The sequence below is a fragment of the Manis javanica genome, chromosome 9 (genome assembly GCF_040802235.1).
Source record: "Manis javanica isolate MJ-LG chromosome 9, MJ_LKY, whole genome shotgun sequence".
In the NCBI taxonomy this organism is placed as follows: Eukaryota; Metazoa; Chordata; class Mammalia; order Pholidota; family Manidae; genus Manis; species Manis javanica.
The window spans coordinates 10,496,142-10,520,931 of record NC_133164.1 but is presented as its reverse complement, the minus strand read 5'-3'; the positions used below and the strand labels follow the sequence as shown (position 1 = coordinate 10,520,931).

General features: G+C 49.1%; 1 protein-coding gene across 4 annotated transcripts in view; it reads left to right on the top strand.

Annotated features, from left to right (window-relative positions):
• UBAC2 (UBA domain containing 2) overlaps positions 1-12,913 on the top strand; it is a 158,067-nt gene extending 145,154 nt beyond the window's left edge. For all 4 annotated transcript variants that reach the window (XM_037024877.2, XM_037024875.2, XM_037024878.2 and 1 more), the window contains one exon: positions 11,664-12,913. In XM_037024877.2, the coding sequence (XP_036880772.2) occupies positions 11,664-11,771 (108 nt within the window). In that variant the 3' untranslated portion in view covers positions 11,772-12,913. The remainder of the gene's footprint in view (positions 1-11,663) is intronic.
• The last annotated feature ends 11,877 nt before the right edge of the window (positions 12,914-24,790 follow it).

The following is a 24,790-nucleotide window of genomic DNA, read 5'->3' as shown; positions in this document are numbered from 1 at the left end:
GAGGGAAATGCTTTTCCTTTCAGTAGAATATCAAAGTAATAAGTATAGAAATAATGATAGTATTGAAAATCTCATTTTGCAACTACCAGAGTAAAAGTCAATTCAGAAACAAATCAGTATATGAAGAACAGCATTTACATAATCTCAAAATATCCCTCCACAATTACTTAATAATCATAAAAAGAGAATAATAACTATACAGTGGAGAAATTGGACAGCTTAACAAATTTATCAGAACTCGTATTACCAGTAATGGAATACAGAGGTGGTGTGCCCACAACCCATGAGTTATGTACTGGAATAAAAATTACATAACTCAGATCATAAAGAAAAAGCAGACAAGCCCAGTTTGAGTGACATTCTATAAAATACCAGACCTGTCCTCTTCAACAGTGTTGATGTCACGCACCGTCTGCGATGGGAGGAGGCTAGGGCTTCCTGCTAAGTGTCATGCATGATCCCGGACTACATTCCGTACTAGAGAAGTATTTTTGGTAAAAGGACCAGGTGATGAATAAGAGTCAGTTGATGAAATTGGACTGTAATTAGGTGAGATTTTTGTATTGATGTTAAGTTTCTAGGACTTGGTATCGATGTTGAGTATGGTTGTTTCAAGCTCATTAAGAGCATTGCTGTAACAACACTTTAAAATTTCCTTCTACATGTGTTGCATTCTTCTTATCAAAATAAATCAAGGTCAGCATTTCATAGCTGACCACACCTTTCAGGCTCTCATCTCCCTGATCCCGTCCCCACGTGAACAAAGGTCAGTGAGCCCAAGGTACCCAGTTGCTGCAACATGGCTGTGTCCTGACTCTTTGGACTCTGGATTAGATTTACATCAGATAATAGTTTTATATTAATGTTAAGTTGCTAGGATTTGGTGTCTGTACTGTTTGTGATTAGGAAAGAGAATAATATTCTTGTTCTTAGAAAATGCCCACCGAAGTACTCAGGGGTAAAGGGCCGTGGTGTGTGCACCTCTGCAGGCTGCCGCCCCTGGATTAGTGGGCCACGGTAAGTGCTGTTGAAAGAGACCAACTGAATGTGCCCAGTGACCTGGTCCAGCAGCTCCCCCTTGCAACTTCTCCCTCCGGCTGCTCATTTTAGAAATTCCTTAGTCCCTGAGAGGTGGATTAAGGAGCCATAGCTCTCTGCCTCCATCAAAGAATTTCTAGACAAATGTTATCACCATGGAGATGAAAATAAAGCATAATAGTTGGCATCTGTAAGATATTCATGGTAACAGATGAAAAAATAAGCTAATACTCTCAGATTCAGATGAAAGGAAATAGAGCTCTGTTGCATTGCATTACTGTTTACTTGACTAAAGCAGGAGTCACACTCCTCACGGAGCAGCCGTTGATGATACGAGCTACTTATAGGCGTTATGTTTCTCATTCCGGCACTTTGAAAAAAACGTGTTAAAAAGTGGTAACAGGGAGAATGTGTAATTGAAGTCTTTAGGGTTTTTTAATGAATAATTTCCTTGATCTTCCTAGAATGACAACAGTGAGGTTAACATGATGTCAATATCAGTTTCAACAGCGTTTACTTCTCCCTTACTCTGTTATGAAAAGATGTAAATATGTTTGTAATGTATGCTTCCTAATTCACTGATTTTTTTCTCGATCTTCTTGTTTGTGTTTCTTGATTATCCAGAAAATGGCCACTATAGACATTGCATTAAGGTAGAGTCTTCCCTGGTATTATTTGTTGTGTAGACTCTTGGTGGTTCTTGTGATAGTTGCTAGAGAGACTGTAAAAGAGAAAACAGACGTTCTTGCCCTCAAGACATTTACAACAATGTCTAGAAATCTGTATTTAATGTATAATTGCTTGGTTTGTTAAGGCTGGACATTATCTAAAATATTATTTGTTAGTAACATTAAGATAGCTTGAATTAACAAAACCTTTTTATGCTTAATTTTTCCACCAAATGGGCTCTATTTTCTTTATTTAAATATCAGTCACATAATTTTGATGCATTAAGAAACTTAATTTCTAAACCAAGAAAGAAAAATTATTTTTTTCCTGATGTAAAGAGATACTTCAGGAATTTTAGTGAGAGTTCTTTAAGATCGGTAAACAAGAATATTCTAAGAAAGAATATGCATGCTTATTGAATGTAGTAATAGTCTAACATACAGCGTTCGAAAATTTTTGCCATGTCTTTGACCTCTGCTCTTGCCAAGTTTCTGGGTTTTTAGTTCTGTAGAACCCCCTCCTCCTGTTTTTGGTGACTTGGACCCCCAGCACCTTTGCCATTTGGCAGCCCTTGCTGAAGCTGCCTCAGCCCCCATTTAGGAATGTGCCCAAACCAAGCACCACCCAGTAAACTCTTTTTAGTAATCAAATGGGTTCATGTCTACCATCATAAAAATAACTATGATATTATTCCATTTTTCTTTTTCCTTTTTTTGTTTTAACCAGGGTTTTTAAGATTCTACCTCCACTCAAAATTAACAAGTAACGAGATTTTGTCATGCTGGCTTCATATTTTCTTTTTATTCATAGGGGGAAACAACTTACCAAGGCTGTCTCTCTTAAACCCTCCCCAGGCTTGAAGTGTGACCCTTTGGTTTGTACTTAGTGGGACACAGGTGAAATCAGACAAGGAAGTTAAACAAGACTGAACCAAAGCTAGACTTATCGAAAGGAAGATAAACACAGACTTGTCACACATTTCGACTTCCTCTCGCATTCGTGTCTTTCCTTCCTTTTAGTCAGCCAACGGTTATCAGCTATCAGCTCTGCGCCTAGCCAATCACTGGACTTAGTTGGTGAACTACAGAGATAAATAAGGCAGAATTTTCTGCCTCCAGTGGTGCAGAGCCCAGCAGGGGGAGCCAGGTGTGGAGTCCGCTCTAGTTAACTACGCAAGTGTCCCAGTGCCACGGACCCTGAGGAGGGATTGCAGGGCCTGGAGGGTTGGGGGCTGTGGCATTTGTGAAGATGTGGCCTGGCGAAAGGTGCATCAAATTTGGGGACACACAGTGGGTGACGTTGGAGTGGGCAGTGGGGTGGCTGGGGGAGATGCTGGGCGGAAGGAGGCAGGACAGGCTCCCCAGTGCATTCAGTAGTGCATGGACTTCGGCTTTTATGCCGTAGGCATTAAGCAACCATGGCAGGACTTTACACAGGGAGTTGCCTCATTGGATTTCCCTGGAGGATGGACTAGACATGGAGGAAGGGGCATATTACAGCCAGAACCACATTCGTGACTTCTCTCATCCCTGCCCAGGAAACATGTTACAGTCCGGGTGCTTAGGAACCTCTTGTCCACATGATACATGTAAGACTGTCGTGTGTGTCCCGTTCATGTCCTCTGCACCACGCATTGTCCCAAGTAGAGACAGAATGGCTTTAGGCACACAAGTCACTCTCAGTCTTAACTGATAAATAGCAAAACGTATTTTGTTTGAGAGAATCTAAATCTCAGCGAGGTCCTCTTTCTTTCCATCTCAGGATCCTCACCACTGTCTCTGAAAAATCCACCTGAACTCCCAAAATACTCACTTTATAAAAACAATATCCCACTAACATATTTGTTTTGAGAAGCACCTGGCACTTCTGCTCTGGACACCTGACCGCAGGGAGGGTATTGGTCTGGTGACTGGAATGCTGTCTCTTTTCCCTGGGAGGCGGTGAGCTCCGTGGGGGCTGGTCCCACCTTGTTTCCCTCCTGACCAGCATCTGCCCCCCAGAAGGTTGCCTGGCAGCAGAGAGAGCAGGGCTGAGCAGGAAGGTGTGACCAGGGGGCTCTCTTTAAAAAGAACTGCTCTTTCTTGTGTTTCAGAAGAACACTCATTCTCACTTACAGATGCTTCACGGAGTGGTGTCGTGCCAGGCCTTTTCTTCTCCAGTGCTAGTGGATTGGATATATGTTTTCTAAGAAATACCAAAATCAAATATATCAGAATAAAATATTGGATGGCAATCAAAAATTAACCAACTTTTTTGGGGTGCCTGATTCTGCTGAGTTCTCTAAAAAATACAAGCAAGGGGCTTGTCCAGCCTGTAGTGAGGGCCTTCTCAGTATCAAACCCTGAACCAGCCAGGAAGATGGGGGGCCGCCAAGCAGCCTGTAGCTCAGGGAAGAACATAAAAGAATGGACACAGTTGGCTCAGCCAACAGGTGTGATCAAAGAGGATGGGCAGGCCTGAGGAGGAGGGGAAAGGTCAGGTGATAGGGCAGCGGGCTGCTCTGACCCTGCAGATCTGACAGCTGGTGGTGTGGTCACGGTGGGGGGGTCGGTGGGGCACTCACTCCAAGAGGGAGCAAGTAGTCAGACAAAAGGAAAGAAGGGTGGACCTCATCTCCCATGGCTTCTCCTGGCCGGTCCTCCTGCAGCAGGTATGCATGGGCCCCAGGAAAGCTGCCTGCCAAAAACAGGCAACCCGGTGCGGGGCTTGTCAAGGCCACCTTTCAGGTGGGCATCAGTTTGTGCAAGCGTCAGAATTTGGGAAGTAAGAACTCAAAAAAAGTTTGTTTTTGACACCCTTAACTAAAGGGAAGTTAAAGAAAACCACAGTCTGATATGAACAAAACAAGCCACGGAGCATTTCACTAAGAGGAATTACTATAAATCTCATTGAAATGAATGTCCTATTTCACTTGTGTCAAAGAGTAGTTAATTGCACATGGAATGGAATGCCAATGGGATTTCATTCATTTGAGTAAGAATTATCTTGAGACACATGCCCCAATCATAGATGATGATTTTTAAGAAAGAGAAGGAAAACTGGTATAGATTTCTCCTCATCTCTGTAGATGTCTTTTCTCATTCAGCGTAGTTTCTCTTTGGAAAGCATATTACAGGAAAGCATATTCCTCCTTTGTTCTTCTGGAGCGCTCACCTGCAGTGCCTGCTCCGCCCCAGCTCCCTGGCCAGGGTGCCTCAGGCTGGCCAGCCCGGGTTGGGGGTCGGTGGGGGCTGCAGCACGCAGGGCCCCCTGGGTCCTTGATGAAGGCAGCTGGCAGAGCCCAAGGCTGCTGCAGGACAGTCCACAAACGCGTCTGCATCTCAGTGCTGAGGCCAAGCTGTTATTTCAGCAGAAGCCTCTCCTTACTGTCCCTGAAGTTAAATTTTCTCTCATCTTTGTCTTTAGAAGACAAAGTGATCAGTTACAGAAAACAGGCATTGGAGATGTTACATTCGGGTACCTTTAATTATTATGAATGGATGATGTGGAAGACAGGAAAAACATAATGCCTTCTTTGGATGTTAACCCAACTACAACTGATTTTTAAAAGAAATTTAGGGGAAAAGATCATTTAGGTCTTTAGACCATTGTGATGTTTCGTGGTGAGAATTTTTAGGCAAAAAATTCCTGTGATGCAGAAGCAGAAGGAGGAAGGTATTTATTACTGGGCCTGACATGCAGAAGGGATGTCAGAGGAAATGCTTTTTGGAAAATTCCTATGGGGCATTTTTTAAGTTTTCCAAACAGTAAACAGAAGCTTACTGCCCACCAAGCCTGTACAAGGCTGACTGAGATGCAGCATGTGCATCGTCTTGCTCTTGGCTGGGCGTAGACCAAAAAATGCCTCTGTGCACGCATGCTCTCTGCAGAGTCCCAGGTGTGCCCCCAGCTTTCTCATGTTGTCCCCAAGATGTTTATTCATCAGCTTCGTCCAGTGGACTGTCGGTTCCTAAAGAACCTAGATCACTGACCTCACACTCCTCTCAGCGCAGCCAGGCACCTTCTGTGTGTCAGGCGGGAGCACAGCAGGTGTGGGCAGCCCTCCTGGGGCCACTGTCTGCCGGGAAGATGGATAACACCCAAGTCACCGGGGCAGCCACACCCTCAGAGCCACGGAGGGCGTGTAAATATTCCTTGAATTAAGGACATTCCTCTGTGGTCACGACATGATTTAAACTGATCAGGATGTATTTTCATCTTCTTGTCAAATAAGATGAAGAGATTTTACACGGAAATTTTCTCTTCCCTTGGATGTTACATCTGCTCAGGTAACAGATGGTTCTAATTCCAGTAGCTGAACTGAAGACAGCAAACAGCCTGTAGAGAAAACAAATCAGGTTTTCAGTGTGATTTGATGTGTTTTTAGCTAAAATATATATGGTTTGGATGGGGAGTGAGGTGAACTGACTATCTGTACATACCATTACTTATATAATCAGAATTGAATATTTGCTAAAATTTATACAGATACAAAATAAGGTGTTTCTAGAAGTCACTAAATATGGGCTTTCTTTTAGAATTTTAGGCTCACCTTTTAGAAAGAAGATTTTTCCTATCTTTCTGACATCATTTGGTCTTGCCATATTAGTTTCCTTAGGTCTAGTCTTGTTTCTGCTGTTTAAATGCTAGAAATCTGTATCAGAAGCCACTCTTGCATTTGTTTTTTAAGCATGGCTGTGTTTAGCCACGGTGGCTTGTGTACATATGGGTGAGCTTGACTGCGGAGCCAGTGTTTAATCAGGCCCCTGTCATCGGGGGAATAGCATACACCTCTCCCTTGATGGCAGTAACCACGGTCCCCAAGGGGGGGCTTTCTGCTCTGACGCTCTCCTTCCAGCCGCTCCATGCTAGCCTGCGTTTGATCATCGTAAAAGACACATCAGTTCTCTGACCAACAAAGGATATAAAACTAGTGAAGTGAAAGCAGGTAAAGTGAATGCCACAAACAGAACCCGAGCATGGTTTTGTCGCGTTGCTGGAGTCTCCGAACAGGCCCGATGGGTTCCGAGGGAGGGCTCTCGCGCAGCGGCTGACCCTGGACTGCTCATCCTCAGGGGGATGCCATCCTTACTAGCACCTAGTGTGTGCCAGGCCCTACCTAGGCCTCCTACACACACATGTCTTATCCTCAGAACTGTGAGAAGACTGAGAACCTGGTGCTTCAGTCCCCTGCTGGGGGCACGCAGTGAATTCACGGCCCACTGGGGCCTGACTCCAGAGCGCAGAGAAGTCTGTCCCCTGGCGGCTTCCTGCCTCCCTGCAGGGGTGATTCTCTTGCACGTGCGTCACATCTGAAACAGCTGCCAGCCTCACTTGTGTTCTTACTGTAAGGAATTGTGAACTTCTGGAATGCTCTCCGTGTTTTGCTTGCCTGACTACAGCTTTTCTCTTTCTGCTGTGTGAGCACAGGCGTCATGCTTCCCGTCCTAAGCCTTTCACACAGAGACAGTGACAGAATCCACAAGGGCTGGGCAAGCCGGGCTTCTCAGCACAGGGAACCATTACGGCCCACCCAGCGATTGTTGGTGTCCACCCGAGAGTGCTCAGGTGTTGCTGGGTTCTCCAGTTACCATCACCTGGTCTGTGAGCCTTCGAGACGCCTGGACGAAGGATGCGGTAGAATGCTCAGCTATGGGGCCCCGTACGGGCACCCCCCACTGAGAGCTGGGGGCAGTTAGAGAACACCCGTCGCAACTTCTGTCTCTACTTCTCATCTTTTCTGGCTGATTATTATCCACATTTCCAAGCCCAAGTGTGCAATTTTATATATCTATGATTGATTGCAGTTTTAGACACTAGGAGAAACTTACAGATACCCTTTCTTAGTGTAACTGTTCAGTTTTTTAAAAGAATTGTAGTAACACTCTTACTGTTTCACCAGCATTTCCATCCGGTCAAGTAGTAGGTAACTCAGAAATGAAAATCTCTAATCACATTTGTCTTTTCACCCCTTAAAAAACAAAAAACTCCAAAGCCAGCCCTGACAGAGGGCATGATTGCCAGCTTTTAAAGGATGCAGAGCCAGCCACTGCATGCTTGTAACAGCAAGCAGTCTCCTCTGCAAAGACGTTCAGAAAACCCAGCTCAGGTGTCAAACCCAGTGATGATGCCCAGGCGGTGGCTCGTTTCTGAGAGAGAGAGACCATGACCTCAGGAGGAAGCCTGGCGTGCAGAGAAAACTTCCCTCAACCAAACATCACCTAACAGCCTAGGACTCAGCCCAGCCATCCCACCCTGGGAAGATAGGTCTCCCTCCAGGGCAGGGTAGGTGCTGTAGGTCCCCTCAGTATCTTCTAGACTCCAAACCAAATACAGAGCTAGTGGGCAGAAAACTCCAGTCCCAGGTGGGAACTGTGGGCCAGCACCCCCACCTGGTACCCACTCCTGATCTTGACTCACTCGTCATCAACTCCAGATTATGAATCATGGTTCACAAATAGATGTGTTCCTGCTGGCCTCCTGCCAAGAAGCAGCCGGTCCTTAGCTATGCTTGAAGTACTGACTGAAAGTGATGAAGAGGTGACAGTGAATGCAGTAGTTGACATGCTGTTCAAAGTCGTTAAGACTGACCAGGTGGTTGGGCTGTGGTTTTGTGTTCATAGATAACAGAGAAGGCAGGTAGAGCTGCCCACTCCTCATTGAGCTACGTCAACACCGCTAAAGACAGTGGTCCTTAACTGGAAGTAATTGAAATAAATATTATAAAAGGTTACTTCATTCCAGGAGTGGAAATAACCTAGTGAGTGTCCCTGGGTCAGTGAGGTGGTTTCTTCCCTGTTGACATGTGTCCAGCACAAGTCCGGGAGCCCCTGTCCCCGAGCGCACTGGTGGGGGCAGAGAAAGCAATGCTTGGTTGGAGGTGCCTCGAAGCAAAGGGGAAAGTGTGGACTCTGAGAACTGCATGGCAAAACTGATGTTTCACATCTGGCAGATGCCTAAAATAGATTATCAAAGAGATGACTTGTAAACGTTGAAAAGAGTGTTGTGGTCTGAAAACATCAAACTAATCCTGTTCACACAGGATGTCACCAAGACATTTAACAACATCCCATCACCTTAAGAGATAATGTTGGTGACATGTGGAACAAATAATAATAATAATAGTATGAATTCGGTTTGAAACTGGTTAAAATATCTCTTTAAAAAAATAATGTTGAATCTTACTATGCTGATGGACAGTGACTGTAATGGGGTTTGTTGGGGGTGGGGACTTGGGGTAGGGGAGAGCCTAGTAAACATAAATAAAAATAAAAATAAAAATAAATAATGTTGATTAGCCACTTGAATGGAGTGGGAAGTCTCTAGGGAGCCCCCGGCTCTGTCTTTGATTTTGCCTGCTCAGTAGTAATTTGAATGATATTGTAGAGGTTTGCTAATCAAATTGGGGGATGATACAAGTTTGCAGGAGCTGATTAACATAATAGACAACAGAATTTAAACATTAATTTTGGTTGGCTAGGAAACAGGAAATTTAAGAGAGAAGTGTACAGTCCTATACCTGGAAGATCAAATTTACACTTACAGGGTAGGATTCAAGAAGTCTGCCTTGAGAGCATTTCAAGTGAAAATACCTGAGGGTGTTTTAGCAGGCCCCAGCTTAACTGGCCACTCCCGTATGATGCAGCTACACACAGAAGATGTGTACACACATATCCACACGTGTGTATGCATTGCTGAAACATCAATAAGTGCTGAGCTCACATGACAGCAGCAGTCTAGCCTCCCTATGCCCTGGTGAGACCATACCAACAGGACTGTACTCAGTTCTGGGTGCCATATTCTGAGATGTCATTGGTGTGCAAGCATTGGGAAGGGCGGGCTGGGCTGGGAGGTGGCGGATGCTGAGGCACAGGAATGACCAGAGCAGCCAGGGCCCTTGTTCTTACTCTGAGAGGCTTAGCACAGTGGTCGGGAGAAGCAGTCTGCCCTATAAACCCAGATAAAAGTCCCAATTGTAATGAACACAGAACAGACGTCAGCAGGGCCAGGAGATGTTGCTCTGGTCTAGGAGACACTGAAAAGGTCAGGTGCCCCAAGATCCAATGAATGAAGGGGAGTGAACCGGACCAAGGGAAAAGGGAAAAGGCTTCCAGCAGAGGCAACCCCAGTGGCACTAGGAGCCAGCATCACAGGGCCTGGGATGGACAGGAGGGTGGATGCTGGCCTAGACAGAGGGGTGGGGAGGTGCTTCAGTTACTCAGAGTTTCAGCAGAAAAAGGAATAGGGCTGTTTTCTGTTACTGCAAAGGGCAAAATAGGACCTTTGAAGTCCCACGGATGGCAACTAGTGAAAAGCAGATTCTGCTCCGTTTGAGGAAGAACTTTCCATCTTGGCAGGGAGTGAAGAATATTTGTAATATTCTGGAAAAGGTGGTTCTTCCCTTGAGCAGGAAATAAAATCAGAAGGTCCCTGCCATTCTGTCCATGCCGTCCGTGCAACCCGGGAGCTGAGCGGAGAAGGCCCGCAAGCCCCGCATAGTCTCGCTCATGTGGTGCAGAGGCTGCCACCCTTCTCGCCTGTGGGTGGCCCTTCTCATGGGCACCAACAACGCCTGTAGGAACCACTGTCACATGTTTCTGACCACAGCCCCCAATAAGAAACACAGCCCACGGCATATGTATGTCTGAATGTAGAAAACCTAAGTGAAGTTACATGGAAGGAAGACCCTCACTACACACATTTTTTAATCCTAGTCTTGCCCTAACAGTCCATGACCCACTGATGAGGGGTCACAACATCAGTGTGAAGAACACTGGCTAGAACGCTGGCTTCTGAGAAGCCTTTTGGGCATCCTTCCTGTCAGCTGGGTTAGCCTCTCCCTAAGGCTGCCGGAGGGGACAAGGGGCTGGGGGTCTGCGTGGTGCCGGGAAGTTACGCCACGTCCTCTCCCGGGCACCTGCACCCCCTGCTCCTCCTCCCGCCCCCACCGCCCCGTGCTCACACACACACCTTGACTCCCCAACGGGGGAAGGAGGCTCTCTCACTGGGTAGTGCTGAGCACATTGTTCTCTGCAGGAAAGGAGATTAGAAACGGTGACCAAGTCCTCATCAGCCCACAGAAGCCTCTCTAACCTCCACATTGTTGGAAATCTCAACATTTATAAGAGTATGGTTGTTTACTATATATTATTGCAAAGGAGGTATATTTCAATATAACTACAAAGAAAAATGCCTGTGGTTAGTCCAAGATCATAAATATTTTTTATAATACACTTTTAAATGGGAAAATAAGTTATGAATAGACTTTAGTAGTACTGCCTATTTTGACATTGGACATGAAGAAGTACAGGAAGCCTCTGTATTTCAGATTGAGGATTTGGGGTTAAAAGAGTGCCAGCCCCATCCTCCCTATCTTGGTGGCTTCAGCGCCCTCCTTCCCTCGGTTCTGCCGCCTTTGCTCATGGCTGCTGCTGCCTACAGAGCCCTGGGCCAGGACTTAGCACATGTCTGTACTGACGCGACATGCTAGCGAGGACTGGGAAGCCAGAGGAAGGTCTCTGGCTGAGTGATGCCGAGAACCTCGGGGCGTTTTGATCGGCAGCGTCTGCCAGCATCAGGAGTAGACCTACAGTGAAGCAACTGTTCATGCACACAGAAATGCAGCTTGGAAAAGGTATTCTTCACAAAGGAGGGTGAGCACCAGGCTGCCCCTATAGACCCGCTTCCCAGGCCCCGTCTGGAAGCTCCTCCAGCCTCTGCCCATCCTGGCAGGTCCCCCGTGGAAGCCCAGCCCTCCACCGAAATAAGGATTAAATAAGGTAACATCTGTAGACTATATATTAAGCGTTTTAAATGTGCCTGTTAACATTTTTTAAACATCTGACTTCACACACCGAAATGGAAATTGTTTGTTTTAACCTGTCCTATAAAACTTGCACAAAGAACATTCTGGAGCTGGGGGATTCGGAGCAGTGTCGTTAGCCTCATCAGGTTTCTGGTATTGTTCCTGTTTTTAGGTTGCCCGGCTCATGGAGATGGGATTTTCCAGAGGTGATGCTTTGGAAGCCCTGAGAGCTTCGAATAACGACCTTAATGTGGCTACCAACTTCCTGCTGCAGCACTGACGGTCCCGCCTACAGCGCAGTGCGGACCGCAGCGGCCGGGCGCTGTCCCGGAATCCTAAATCAGCCCAGCCCGGCGCCTGGCACTCGCTGGCGCCCGTGTTCTTGGCATCCTCGCGGCAAAGGGGGGCCCCCGATGTTCCCTCCCTTCCTTCATTCCAGGATCATTACTATTAGAGTATTGAAAATAAGTTTGCCATTAAATCAGCATGTATAGTCTATCTTTATTTTTTTATTGGGTATTTTCCTTCATTTGAAGAATCATCACCTATTTCTAAAGTGTTTAAAATGCATTAGGAACAGATTTCTGCAAGCGATTGAAGAGCACTCCAGATGGGAACTTACTGCTATTTTAATCTTATTCTTTTTACTATAATGTATCATCCTACATTATATCTGATCATAAATGCCATGAAAGGGGAGGGGAATATCATTCAGAAAGAACATGTCAAATTATTTTTCATCACTATTTTTTTTCTCAAATTTGCTTTCAAACATGTGGCTGTTCAGCATCCACATGTCCAAGCACGTGAGCACTGCTTACCTGCTGCACGCAGTACTGGCCACGCTTACATGCTGAGGGAGAAACAGAAAACTAAATCCTACTCCACACTGTTCCAGCACATTCTAAGCTAGGGAAGTTTTCCCAACTCTTTTACTCCGTTAAAAAATAATGATTAAGTACCAATTCAAGGTTCTGGAGTACTCCCATGAAACTGCCTGGGGTTAATTTTGCTCAGAATATCCAGAGTTAGTCCCACAAGTGGGAATGAAGATGGACAGAGAAGAGTGGGCTCCTGGAGCGATCAGAGGCTGGCCCGGTGCAGGCTCAGCTCTAGGACTAGAGAAAATGCCTTGCCTGTCCCAGGTGCAAGGTCAGCCCCTCTGGGAGCAGGTCCTCCCTGGCTCAGTAGGGCCGACTGGGATCTCAGCATGACTGCAGAGTAGACTGCGGAGGACACTGTCACAGAGAGAAGGGGACAATGCGGGGACGGCCTTGAGCATGAAAAGATCAAAAGCAAGGTGACTTAAGATTTAAGGAAATTGTGCAACTATTGTGTTCTGCAAAATGAGCATAAATATATCAAAATTGATGCAAATTTGGACATGTGTGATACTTAAAATAAAATTTTTAATGTGTTTTACTTTTTGGTGTTTTTTATTAGACTTAACCTACATAAAGCTTTGTTTGAGGCTATACTATTTACTACCAAAAAAAAAAAAAAAAGTTGCCGACTGATCGTCTTTCTTCAGAAGATATAGGTGTGTTTTTTGAAGTGAGAAAAGCCCTTTGTTCCTGTGAGGAGGACTGGCCCTGTGAGGCCCCATCCTTAGGTTTGTCGGAGCCATTGGGCTGCTTGGGAGGGCATTTGAGCTGACTTTACCGGGACTCAGCTGGACCCAAGCAGAGGCCCCGACCTGATCAGAATCACCCCATTACAAGTTGTAAGGACATCCTCAACTAAGCACATGCAAGATGGCTGAGAGTCTGCTGAGCGTGTACTCAGGTATGACCTCTGGGCAAATCAAAGCCCACCCTCTGCATTTCCGATGCAGGTCGTCACTGGAGAGACCAACCCTCACCTAAAAACGCTGTCGCCTATGTGCCTTCTCACCTCCAAACAGCACCTTACAAAGTAAAACCAAACCAGAGGCAGAAGTCCCTCTCACTTGAAGCTTTTCATTGCTTGTCTCCCCAGCGATGGGGAGCCCAGAGCCCTACTTGTAAGGATCACAGTGAGGCCTAAATTAGAAAGGATTACCCACCACTGTTCCTGTTTGTCCTCTGGCCAGGACTCCCTCCCAAGTATGATTGCTTTTCAGATCCTCGTCCTCCCAAAGGGACACTTCCTCACCCTTGACTGCCATCCTTTAATTTAGAGGATAGAAACTGAGGCCAGTGCTGGGGATGGGACAATAGGACCCAAATCTAAGTTGTAGCAGAGCTGAGAGATAGCTCAGGTTTTTCCTGATTTTTTTCGGCCTCTGCTCACTCCCTACAGCCTGCCAAGGCCTCAGCTTCCCAGGGGTGCCCCACTATTGTCCAGCCTTTTCATGCATCTGCCAGGCTACTCTCCCCCTTCTCCAGTCACCGCCCTCTAGAACTCCACCCTCGGGCACATTCTTGTGCCATATGGGAGCTCCCATCCCTGGCCCACTCTTGCTTCCTGCAGATTTTGACACAAACTGCAGGAGTTTGAACACCAATAACTCCCACACTTCTTGTCAAGATACCCGGATATCTTCAGGCTGTTGGGACCCCCAAAGGAAAACCTTTTGTGTCCCATGCATGGTGACACATGCTGAAAGGGGGCATCAGTGAGCCATTTTATTTGGTTTCCTAAGCTCTAAAAAAGATAATTTACACTCGGATTTGTGCGAATGGTCACAGATTGGACCTAATTTTCAAGGAAGCAGATTCCAGATTATGAAATGATATGGGGGAGAAGGAGAAAACTGTTTATGGTGAATCCTGCCCTTCCCAAATTACAGAAAACCTGCCTCTGAATTCCTGATTCATACACTTAGACTGAGTTTGGGGTTAGAAAGGGAAATTGAGCACAAAATTGTGAATGCATTCCAGTGTCATTTAGAATATTTGCTGAGACCCTGAGTTTATGTTCCTACAGTGGTTGTACTTAAATAGAAATGAAAGTGAACCATAAACATGAGTTTTAGTCTAATCAGGTAGCTCCAATGAGACATAATTTGTGAGAATCAAAGCACCTAACCCTGTAGTGTGCTTGTAAAGGGGTGGACCAAGAATGTCAGAACTGACTTTCCAGCCCAAACTAAAATTTTAACTCTGAAACTGTAGTCTTACATGTAAGAAAAATGGCCAGAATCAAGTGAATTTACTAACTTGCTTGATAGGGTGAACCTAATGGAGAATCCATGATAGTGAAATATGGAAGGTGCCTCTAAGAGAGCTGGGATTTCCAGCAGACAGATTTGGGGCGGGGGACATGGTTTAGGTTGAAAGAGGCTGGTAATAGATGCTGGTAATGAATCTGACAAAAGGCTGAATTAGAGAACTAGAGAGGGACAAGTCGGGTGCCTGAGAGTATGAAGGGGAGGGCGGGGCCCACGTGGATCTTGAGGAGGCCCTGCCTTTCCTGGGGAGGGAGAGGGAGAGAAGCAGAAGGGGCAGGCAGGATGGCCACTCCGCACAGCAAGGGTGGGGCAAGTTCCCCGGACGATCTACGGACAAGAGCTGTCCAGGAAACCCGGTGGGGAAGGAAGGTGTGAGGGGCCTGTCCTCCACCAGTGCCGGGGAAAACACAGGGTCTCTGTGGGCCAGAAGCAAGGGCTTTGACCACCTTTGTGTAGTGACTGCAGTATTTTGTTCTGCTGAGCCCCCTATGCCATAGGAATTTCAGAGCTCCGAGGGAATTAGACAGGAATTCAGGCAGTTCCGGAAACCTATCCCAGGGCACTGCCCTTAGTGTCCTCAGGCCGCCCCCAATCTCCAGGGAAGCCACTGGCTCTGTGATCGTCCCTTCTGAGTTGCCCCGGAGTCTGAGCACATTGTGGGGAGCAGAGAACAGCCCAGTACCTGAGGAGCAAGAGGGCAGAGGGGTCCGCTGGAGCTGACCCCGGGCTTCCAACTACCCGGAGGCCCACCCTAGCCCTCCCCAAACACAGACATGCTTTATGGGCTCTGGGATTGCTCCAAGGCCAGGGCAGCAGGTTGCCCCCAACTGGCCAGGCCCAGATACCCCAGGGCCCCCAACTTCACTGCAGCCAAATGAAAGCAGCAGCAACGGGGTCCCAGGGGAGCAGGTGGCGCGGTCACTAGACCTGGGGAACCCTCCAGAATCCCTCCTCTGAGCCCAGGCCTATTGAGAGCTCTGTCAGCCTGACTTGTGCCAGTTTGCCCAGACTTCAGTGCCTCACTGAAAAGGCTCCCCCAGGCAAAGCTGGCACCCTTCCCAAGTGTGCTGTCCTGGTCATAAACACTTCATGGGCTCCCAGCATGCTCGAGCTAGAAGAGAACACGCATCTGGTTCAGGCCCACATTTTACAGGTGCCGAGGCGGCATCAGCAAGTGAGCCAGGGCAGGATGAGCTTGAGGGTAAAAGGAGCCACCGGCCAGGCCAGGCCAGGTCAGGTCTGTCTCCGCCCTCAGCCCCTGCCCCAGGTCGCTCTCCAGTTAGCCGCCCTCCGTCTGGCTGCTCCAGACCTGGGCTTGGCATCCGGCTGGGAATTCCAGCTCCCCGTGGGACCTGCAGGGGCAGTAGGAAGAGAAGGGAAGTTCCAGGGTTTGACCTCCAGACTTCCCCCCGGGACTGTCCTGGTTGCCTGACTCCTCTCACCTCCCCTCTGCCCTGCCCACACCACAGGGCACCTGGGGCTGCTCTCCATGCGGGACAGGGACCTCTGGGCAGTCAGTGTAAATAAAGGGACTCAAGGAAACACTGCCCCAGCCCAGGACTCCTCTCAGGGGCCCAAGTTGTCTTCCCAAACCACTAACTGTGCCCAAAGCCACCCACCGTGCCCTTCCCGGGAGCCCGGGTGGCCAACTGCTCTGTCTTATAAGATCCTCACTTCACTTCTTCACAGGAGTGTAGTCAGTTTTGTGCTGTTGCTGTCTTGACAGTTTTCTGTGTGGAGTTTTACTGTGAGATTACGTAGTGATGTTCAACAGAAGTACTGCATTGTGTCTGAGACTCTTCAGCTTACTGCTATCTGTGCAGATTTTGTGAACCTCTTCTATCTGTCACCTGTGGCCGACTCCAAACTATCATATACATAAAGTTGCCAGGGTCACAGAGGTTTTTTCAAAACGCACAAAGGCTACACCTGAGTGGGTGTGGTGGGTAAGCATTGCCTGCCCAGCAGACCGGCCCATGTGTTTAAATCTGCACAAGGATGAACATGATGTCAACATCTGCTGGTGCCTTGAGGCCCTGTTCAAAAGGGGGGGGTACAGTTGCTTTGTTTAAGCAAAAAAGTCAAACAAGGAATTGGAAAAGCCAGCCCCCTTAACAGAGTGGGCACCCAGGCCGACCCTCACCCCTTCTGGGAAGAGAGGGCCTGAGTGTGAACATAGGCACAAATAAAGCCAAGTGCCCACCCCAGCCTATGTTGTTTCTGATTGTTTGTATGAGGGATGTTGCAGATTTATGAAATTTCCAAATTTAGAGCTCAAAACCACTCCAAAATGGTAAAATCGAATTCAAGGATGATTTGGATCAAGTAATTGCTTTGGGACAGAGGAAGGGGGTGGTAGGATTGGGAGGGCCCAGGGCCTGTCTGGTGTCAGTTGCACTATTTTTACTCTCTTAACGTATATGTGATGTGTACTCTTCGGTGTTACGAAGCAGCCACAGAAAGTTGAAACCCTCCAGGGAAATCTTGCATTGTCTCTTAAGGGCTTTCAGTCTTCTGGAGGTGCAGACTGGGAGGGCCTAGTGCACCCCGTGTTGGCAGGAGAATGTGGCCACAGCCCAGGGGTATTAGAACCAGAGAAGACATGCCTTGAGGAACTCACCCACCTCATTTCAGGATAAGACACTGGGGCCCAAGGGAGAGAAGGGCATTTCCTCAGGACTTAGCATAGATTCTGACACTTTCCAGAAGATTCCTGCACTTGCCACAAGTCCCAAACCTTATCCCTCCTGTCCAAAGCTTGTGGATAGCCTTAAAGCAGCAGGCTCAGGCTGCCTCTGGCCTCTGATGTCTGCCTGGCTGTGGGGTTTGGGTGGGAAGTAATGCACGTCAGTCCGGATGCCCACACCCAGCCTCACCACTCAGATCAGGAGCAACTGAGGCCTGAGGGAGGCCCTGGGGGCTGAACCCAGGGACCTGACAACAGGACGCTGAATTTCAGAACCAGCCCCACCATCTAGGAGACCCCCCGAACCTGAGTTACATGATGCTCATAGTGAATCTGACAGGTAGCCAGCAAATCTGCTAATGCCTGCGATTGTCTGATGGGTGCCCCGTGCACCAACAGCTGACGTTCCCCTGGGCCACCAGCTCTGCCCTGACTTCCCTCATGTGAGTGAGTGACTATGCAATATTAACACAATGTGACCTCTGCCCTCTGGGGAATGGCCACATGTTTAATATTAAATGGCACATGCCACATTTCATCCTGGTTCTTTACATTTTTTTCCTCGTGTCTTAAAATTGTTATAGTCACACCTATTTTAACAGCAGGTTTGATTTTGTTAGCAACCTACCTTTATCAAACTTTCCAAAGCTTCCAGCTTAGTTCTTATAAAAACTGTTTTTGCTTTTATACTTAATCGGTTTACATAATAATTAAATTATTTCATTTTTACAACAACCAACAGGAGAAGATTTAAGAACAAACACAGCTGCTCTTGGTGAGCACAGCACCCATTTGTGAGGGGGAGGCCACCGGCCATGACCAGTTCTGTGGGCTCTAGGTGACCCTCAGACCCCCATACTCCTGAGTCAGCCAAGTGCGTTCTGCTAAGAATTTGTATGTAAGCTACAAATGTTGAGAATAGTGGAGAAAGTCACTCTGGTTGGGAGAATCGCCATAGCAGTCTCCCAAAGGACAACATTAAAAAACTTCAGGGGCATCTGCCCTGATTTTTCATTCTGCTTCCTAAGTGGCCCCCGGAGCCCCACTGAACTTGAACAAATGAGTAACAGTGCATGCTAGCTCTCGTGCCAAATCCTGGGGACGGGGTTTCTTTGCTCTGCTCCTGGGAGCAGCAAGCCGAGTCTCCCAGCTGGTTCACCCATCTCCCTGCCTCATGCTGAGATTCAAGGGAAGAGCATCGACCCAGGCGCACAGGGCAGTTGGCTGGTTCGCCCGCTGCTCTCCCTGGCTCGCTTCCTTTCTCCCCTCCCCCTCTTCTCAGGCTTCTGTCTCCAGCGTGTGGGGCTCCCAGTCCCCACACCAGCCACTGTTTTCCTAGATGAGAGATGGATTCCAGCCAGAGGCCAAACAGGCAGTTGAAGTCAGGCCTCCCCCACAATCTCATAAAAGAGAGATGCTGAAGATACTAAGACAGATACAGGTCAAAACCCATGAACTCATGGGAAACCAGCTCTGCTTACTGGCCTTACTGGCCTCACGGACAGAAATCACAGTTCTCTGAGCTGGAAGGGGCGTCAGATCATCTTGACTAACGTCCTCCTTTCACACATGAAGCCAGGTTCTGGAACTGCCAGTGACTCACCCAGGCTACCTGCGGCTGCATCCTGAGGTCCCGTCTACAGGAAGGACCCCTGTGGCCCCACCCGCTGTCTGTGTGGGTTGGAGGTAAGAAGCCAGCTCCGGAGCCAGCGCTCCCCCAGGAAGGTACTTGCAGGTGCTTGACCCTCGCCTCCTCGGTCTGGAGCTGGCTGGTTTCACAAGCTCTGCCTGGGCAGGTGACGTCAGCGAGGCGACAGAAAGGACTGTGGTTACTGTAGGTCCTCCCAGCCACATCCCCACACACATACCAGAACTCTGTGAATATCAAAGATGAGTGCATGGATAAAACAAGAGATAAGCGGAACAGACTTCTGCAGAAGTACTTAACAGTGTGAGGCATCGAGCAGGCTGGAAAAATTACCTTCAGGCCGTAGGATGGGTGGGGTTGCTCATGAAAGCTGCTTAATGAATTTGGGTCATCAACTTGACCTAGAGAGAGAACGTGCTGTCAAACTGTAGGGCTCCTGTGGTCCCTCGAGCAGGGAGCCTGCTGGGGCGCTCCAGACCCCCACCATACCTGCTGGGGCACTCCAGCCCCTCCCACACCTGCTGGGGTGCTCCAACCCCTCCCACACCTGCTGCTGCTCCAGCACCCCCTACACCTGCTGTGGTGCTCCAGCCCCTCTCACACCTGCTGGGGTCCTCGAACCCCTCCCACACCTGCTGCTGCTCCAGCCCCTCCCACACCTGCTGGGGTGCTCCAGCCCCTCTCACACCTGCTGGGGTCCTCCAACCCCTCCCACACCTGCTGCTGCTCCAGCCCCCCCCACACCTGCTGGGGTGCTCCAGCCCCTCCCACACCTGCTGGGGTCCTCCAACCCCTCCCACACCTGCTGCTGCTCCAACCCCTCCCACACTTGCTGCTGCTCCAGCCCAGCTGTAGGCTCACTCTCCAGCATTGCTCGACACTCACTTCAGTCTAAGACGTTTTAGCACTTGCAGGTGCCTCAGAAAATATGTGGGACTAACTCACTGTACTTTGGCTTCTACTGTTCCTTCACCAGGTGGTAGGAGGTGTAAAGTTTGAAAGCAGAGAGCAGGATGCACTGATTTTCCTTAAATCAGGTAGAGAGATTATATGCACCACACTGGTTCACTGGGGCTGCTGTGATGAATGAAGCACCAGAGACGGGGGCTTAAACTACCCGAGTGTGTTTCCTCACAGGTCTGGAGGCCAGAAGCCTGAGATCAAGGCGTCGGCAGGGTTGGTTTCCGGAGGCCTCAAATACAAGGTGGCTTGTGTGTGTCCACCTTCTCCCTGTGACTTCATGTGGTCTTGCCTCTGTGCATGTCTGTCCTAATCTCCCCTTCTTATGAGGACACCAGCCCTCTGGGATTAGAGCCCACGTGAATGACCTCATTTTGAAAACTGTCTCCAAATAGTCACATTCAGGGGCACTGAATGACCTCATTTTGAAAACTGTCTCCAAATAGTCACATTCAGGGGCACTTGGGGTCAGGACTTCACCTATAAATTTGGGTGGGACGCAGCTCAGCCCCTACTAAGCCTTGGGGGTAGAATTAAGGGCACTACTGCTGACAAAGCGGCCCTGCACATTGCACTCTGCCGTGCTGATGGTCGCTGGTGCCAAAAGGAGGCAGCTAAGGAGGGCAGCCATCACGTTCCAGCCCATTTGTACCAGGGCCAAGGATCACACTGGGGAGGCAGTGGGTGGGGGGTTCTCCAGGCGTAGCCCCTCGGGCCCCCATCAGTGAGCTGGTGCTCCAGGCCTAGCCCTCCAGGCCCCCATCAGTGAGCTGGTTCTCCGGGCCTAGCCCCCCGGGCCCCCATCAGTGAGCTGGTTCTCCGGGCCTAGCCCCCCGGGCCCCCATCAGTGAGCTGGTTCTCCGGGCCTAGCCCCCCGGGCCCCCATCAGTGAGCTGGTTCTCCGGGCCTAGCCCCCCGGGCCCCCATCAGTGAGCTGGTTCTCCAGACCTAGCCCCCAGGGCCCCCATCAGTGAGCTGGTTCTCCGGGCCCCCATCAGTGAGCTGGTTCTCCGGGCCTAGCCCCCCGGGCCCCATCAGCTGCGGGACTCAGGGACATTGGTGGCCTTCCTGTATGGTGAGACTTCCTGCCCAGCTCTGCCCCGGCCGAGGGTTGGGTGCCTTGGGGAGGGTGGGCCTGCTTGCTAAATGATCCTCATGGGACATTACTAATGTATCATGACACCAACTAATAATAAACTACGTTCTGATTTTGAAAGTGGATAATAAATATTTTGAAATATTTAATATCGTGTGACCGCACTGGCTGGCCGTAGTCAGGAGATGTTCCCCCCAGGGTAGATGAAGAGGGAGCCTCCCCAGCACCTGTCCGTTTGCTCATGTGCCTGTGTGCCCACCTGTCCTTCCCTTAAAAACATTTGGTTTTAAAACAATGTGCTTCGCTCAAGTCTTCTCTCCATCACATTCTTCTTTTTTCTGTATCTTCAACATTACCTCTTCTCTGACTCACTCCCTTCAAAATTTAAACCCTAACTACTCTCTGTAGTTCAAAAAAACTTCCCATCTCCTGCCCACCACATCCCCCTCTGATTCCTCCTTAAAGACAGATTTCTTGAAACAAGTCTGAACACTTGCTGTCCACCTCCCCCCAGCTCTGTCTCTCCCAAGCCTGCAAACGGGCTTCAGCCCCAGCTGGCCAGTGTCTTGCCAGAGGGTAGGCGCCCCTCTGGACTGCCGGTCCCTCCTCCGTCCCTCGTCTCTCTTGGCCTCTGTACCGTCCGCCTCCTGGTCTGCCTGCCTCTGATCTCTCCAGCGGGCTTCTCGGCTGCTTCCCTCCCTCACCTGTGGCTGTTCCACAGGCCCTTTGCTTGGCCTCTGTATTAGTCATACCTTTTAGTTTTCTGTATCTGATGCTGTGACATTTGGGGCCTTTCTGACCTTGGAGGGACTCCCCCTCCCATGGTTCCCCAATTCCTGGAGATAGTAAAAGACTCGCCATGAAGGCACTTTTCAAACACAAACGGAGCAGTGCAGAGCCCTTTAGCCTTTGTCAGACCCTCATATTCCAGGCTATTCTCCACCTGCCCTACTGACCCAGGGCCAGGCCCCGGGCTAGCGGAAACAACAAACACCCCCAGAGCCCTCTGAGATGATTCAGCCTGGCCAACCCTAAGCCTGCCCACCGTGCCTTGGTTTTCCCTTGGGAACTGCAGCAAAGCCTCCTGCCCACAGTTTCCCCTTGTTCCCTCTGCCCCTTGACCCCCCTGCTGCTTCCCCATGGGTCCCTGCACATCTGGCATGTCCCTTCCTCTTGGGAACGCATCACATCGTGTAACAAGCTGACTTTTCAGTGGCAGGCGTCTCCCGACTGTTGAGCTCACCATATCTGAATAAGAATAGAACCTACACTTCAAAACATGCTCCCTCAAACTCTCCCTAGAAATATTGTCCATCTCATGTACCCCAAATCTATGCCCTCACCCTAAATCTCTCTTCTAGGCTTCAGGCTTCATATGTCCTATCTCACAGTGGACCCCTCCACACGCCTGTCCCAAGGGCACCCAAGCCTACCTTCTCCCACCCCAAACTACTTACCCCATATTCCCTATCTTGGGGTTGACACCACTGTCAGTCCAATCACCCAGCCCAAACCTAGGAGCCCTCCCAACAGTCTCCCTTATCTCTTCTGCCACAGGCCATTGGTCTCCACTTACCACTAATACAGTGTATTGTCATCGTGTGATGAAAACAGTATGTCACCCACTGATCTATATGATCCATGAGGTTTGGGGCCATATCTCCATTATTCCCACTATATTCCCACTGTATTCCCAGAGCCCAGGATACTACTTGATAAATGTGTGAATTATGAAGAAGTGAATGTGGAGGAGTACTGGCCCAGAGACAAACTGCAAATGACGGGGGAAGCAGGGTGTCCCCAGCTTCCCTTTCTGCACAGGTCCTCTTATGTCTCCCTGAGCTCCCGCAATGTTAGGGGAGCAGCCATCACACGTGCAGAATGGGCTGGTGTTTCCTGGGATTGAATTTCTGGTGTCCCACCTTAGTCAGTTTCTAGCACTTTCCTGCTGTGTGCAACCCACCAAAGGGCATAATACCAGCAAACATGCAAACACACACACACACAGAAATGGCTCCTCTTCCCGGTACTGGCTGCCTCCAGCTGCCTGTCCCATTGCAGAGCTTCCACAGAACACTTGCTGGGGCTCCTTGGAGTCAAGGCATGTGAGCACCAGAAGGAGGTCGAGACCTTTAGACAATGAGACTCTCAAGATTCCAACCTTTACAGAGGAACCAGGGCACCCATGTGCTGAGGGATTCCTGTGTGCTGATCTGTGATCTGACCCATGCACCACAGGGTTGGGGGCCTGGAGGGTGGCACAGCCCAGCCCTGAGCCTGGCTGCCCATAGCCCTCACATGCCAGAGGAACTTCTCAGCCTCTGTGCCTGCCCCAAACACAGTCACCTGGCAGAGTGAGAAAAAAACTGTACTGAAAGCTGGACAGTGGTTAACTTGTGGTGTGTACCAAGCCAAGGAAGCCACAGTTCTCTGCAGAAATGCGCTTCTGGAGAAAGCCAAGAGCCCATGGGAACATTTGGGTATGTACACACTTGATTTATGAAACTCTCTTCTTCCCCCTTAAAATGTCAAATGATTGAAATTCTTAGAAGTTATCATTAGACCCTCCACCCAAAGATAGAATCCCCTGTACCCCCCTGCTAGTTGGGCACCCTCTGTCCACCCCCAGGGAATGGACTCAGGGACCTCGCTACAGAACGCTGACCTCCAGGGCTGCCCTGGGCCTTAAGCCTTCCTCTGGACTGAGCCCCACAGGGAGGACATGGCGACCCTTCCAGGGGTCACTCTGATGCTTCCATTCTGACATGGTTAATTTGGCTAGGCCCTGAAAAAAAAACCATGACAGTTAAACTTTTATTTTAGTTAACTGTGCTTAAAACAGACCCGTCGTACTCCTTCCTCCAAGCCTCACGTTTGAGGTGGGTGGGGCTCTGGGGTGGTGTGAGGACTCAGAGCTGGGAGGGATCAGGGATGGGGTGAGACTCAGAGAAGAGCATCCAAAAAGAGGGGTGTTCAGAAATGGATGGGTGTTATGGGTCAGATTTTATCCCCCCAGAAGATAGGATGAAGTCTTAACCCCCGATGCCTGAGAATATGATGTTAATTGGAAGTAGGGTCTTTGCAGATATAATCAAGTTTTATTCATTAGGGTGGGGCCCATGCAAGATGACTGGTATCCTTATATGAAGAAGAAAATACTGCATAAAGACAGAGACGCTGGGAGAACACCGTGTGAAGATGGAGGCAGAGATCAGGGTGATGCTTTACCAGCCAGGGAACCCCAAAGATTGCCAACCAACCATGAAGAGCCGGGGAGAGGCCTGGAAGAGATCCTCCCTCACAGCCTCAGAAGGGAACAGCCCTGCGACACCTTGAATTCAGACTCCAGCCTCCAGAACGGTAAGTCCATAAGCTTCTGTCGTTTTAAGTCCCCCAGTTTATGGTGCTTTGTTACAGCAGCCCTAGCAAGCTCATACAACAGGCCAGAGAGATGTTGGCGAGAGTCTCCAAGGAGGGCTTGAGATGCAGCAGGATTGCCCATAGGGCTTGTTAAAGCAGACTGCTGGCCCCTTCCCCAGACTGGCTGGCTCTGCAGGTCTGGGGTGAGACCCAAGAACGTGCACATCGGCTGGTGGTGCAGCTGGTCCGGGGACCACACTTTGAGAACCACTGCTCTAGGAGTCTGGGTGTGGCCTGAGCACTGGGACCTTGCAGTCCCTGTGCTAATGATGTGTATCCCACTGACTGGAGTAGTGCGAGGCCATAGAGAAAATTTTGGTGGTCACAGTGAGTTTTCA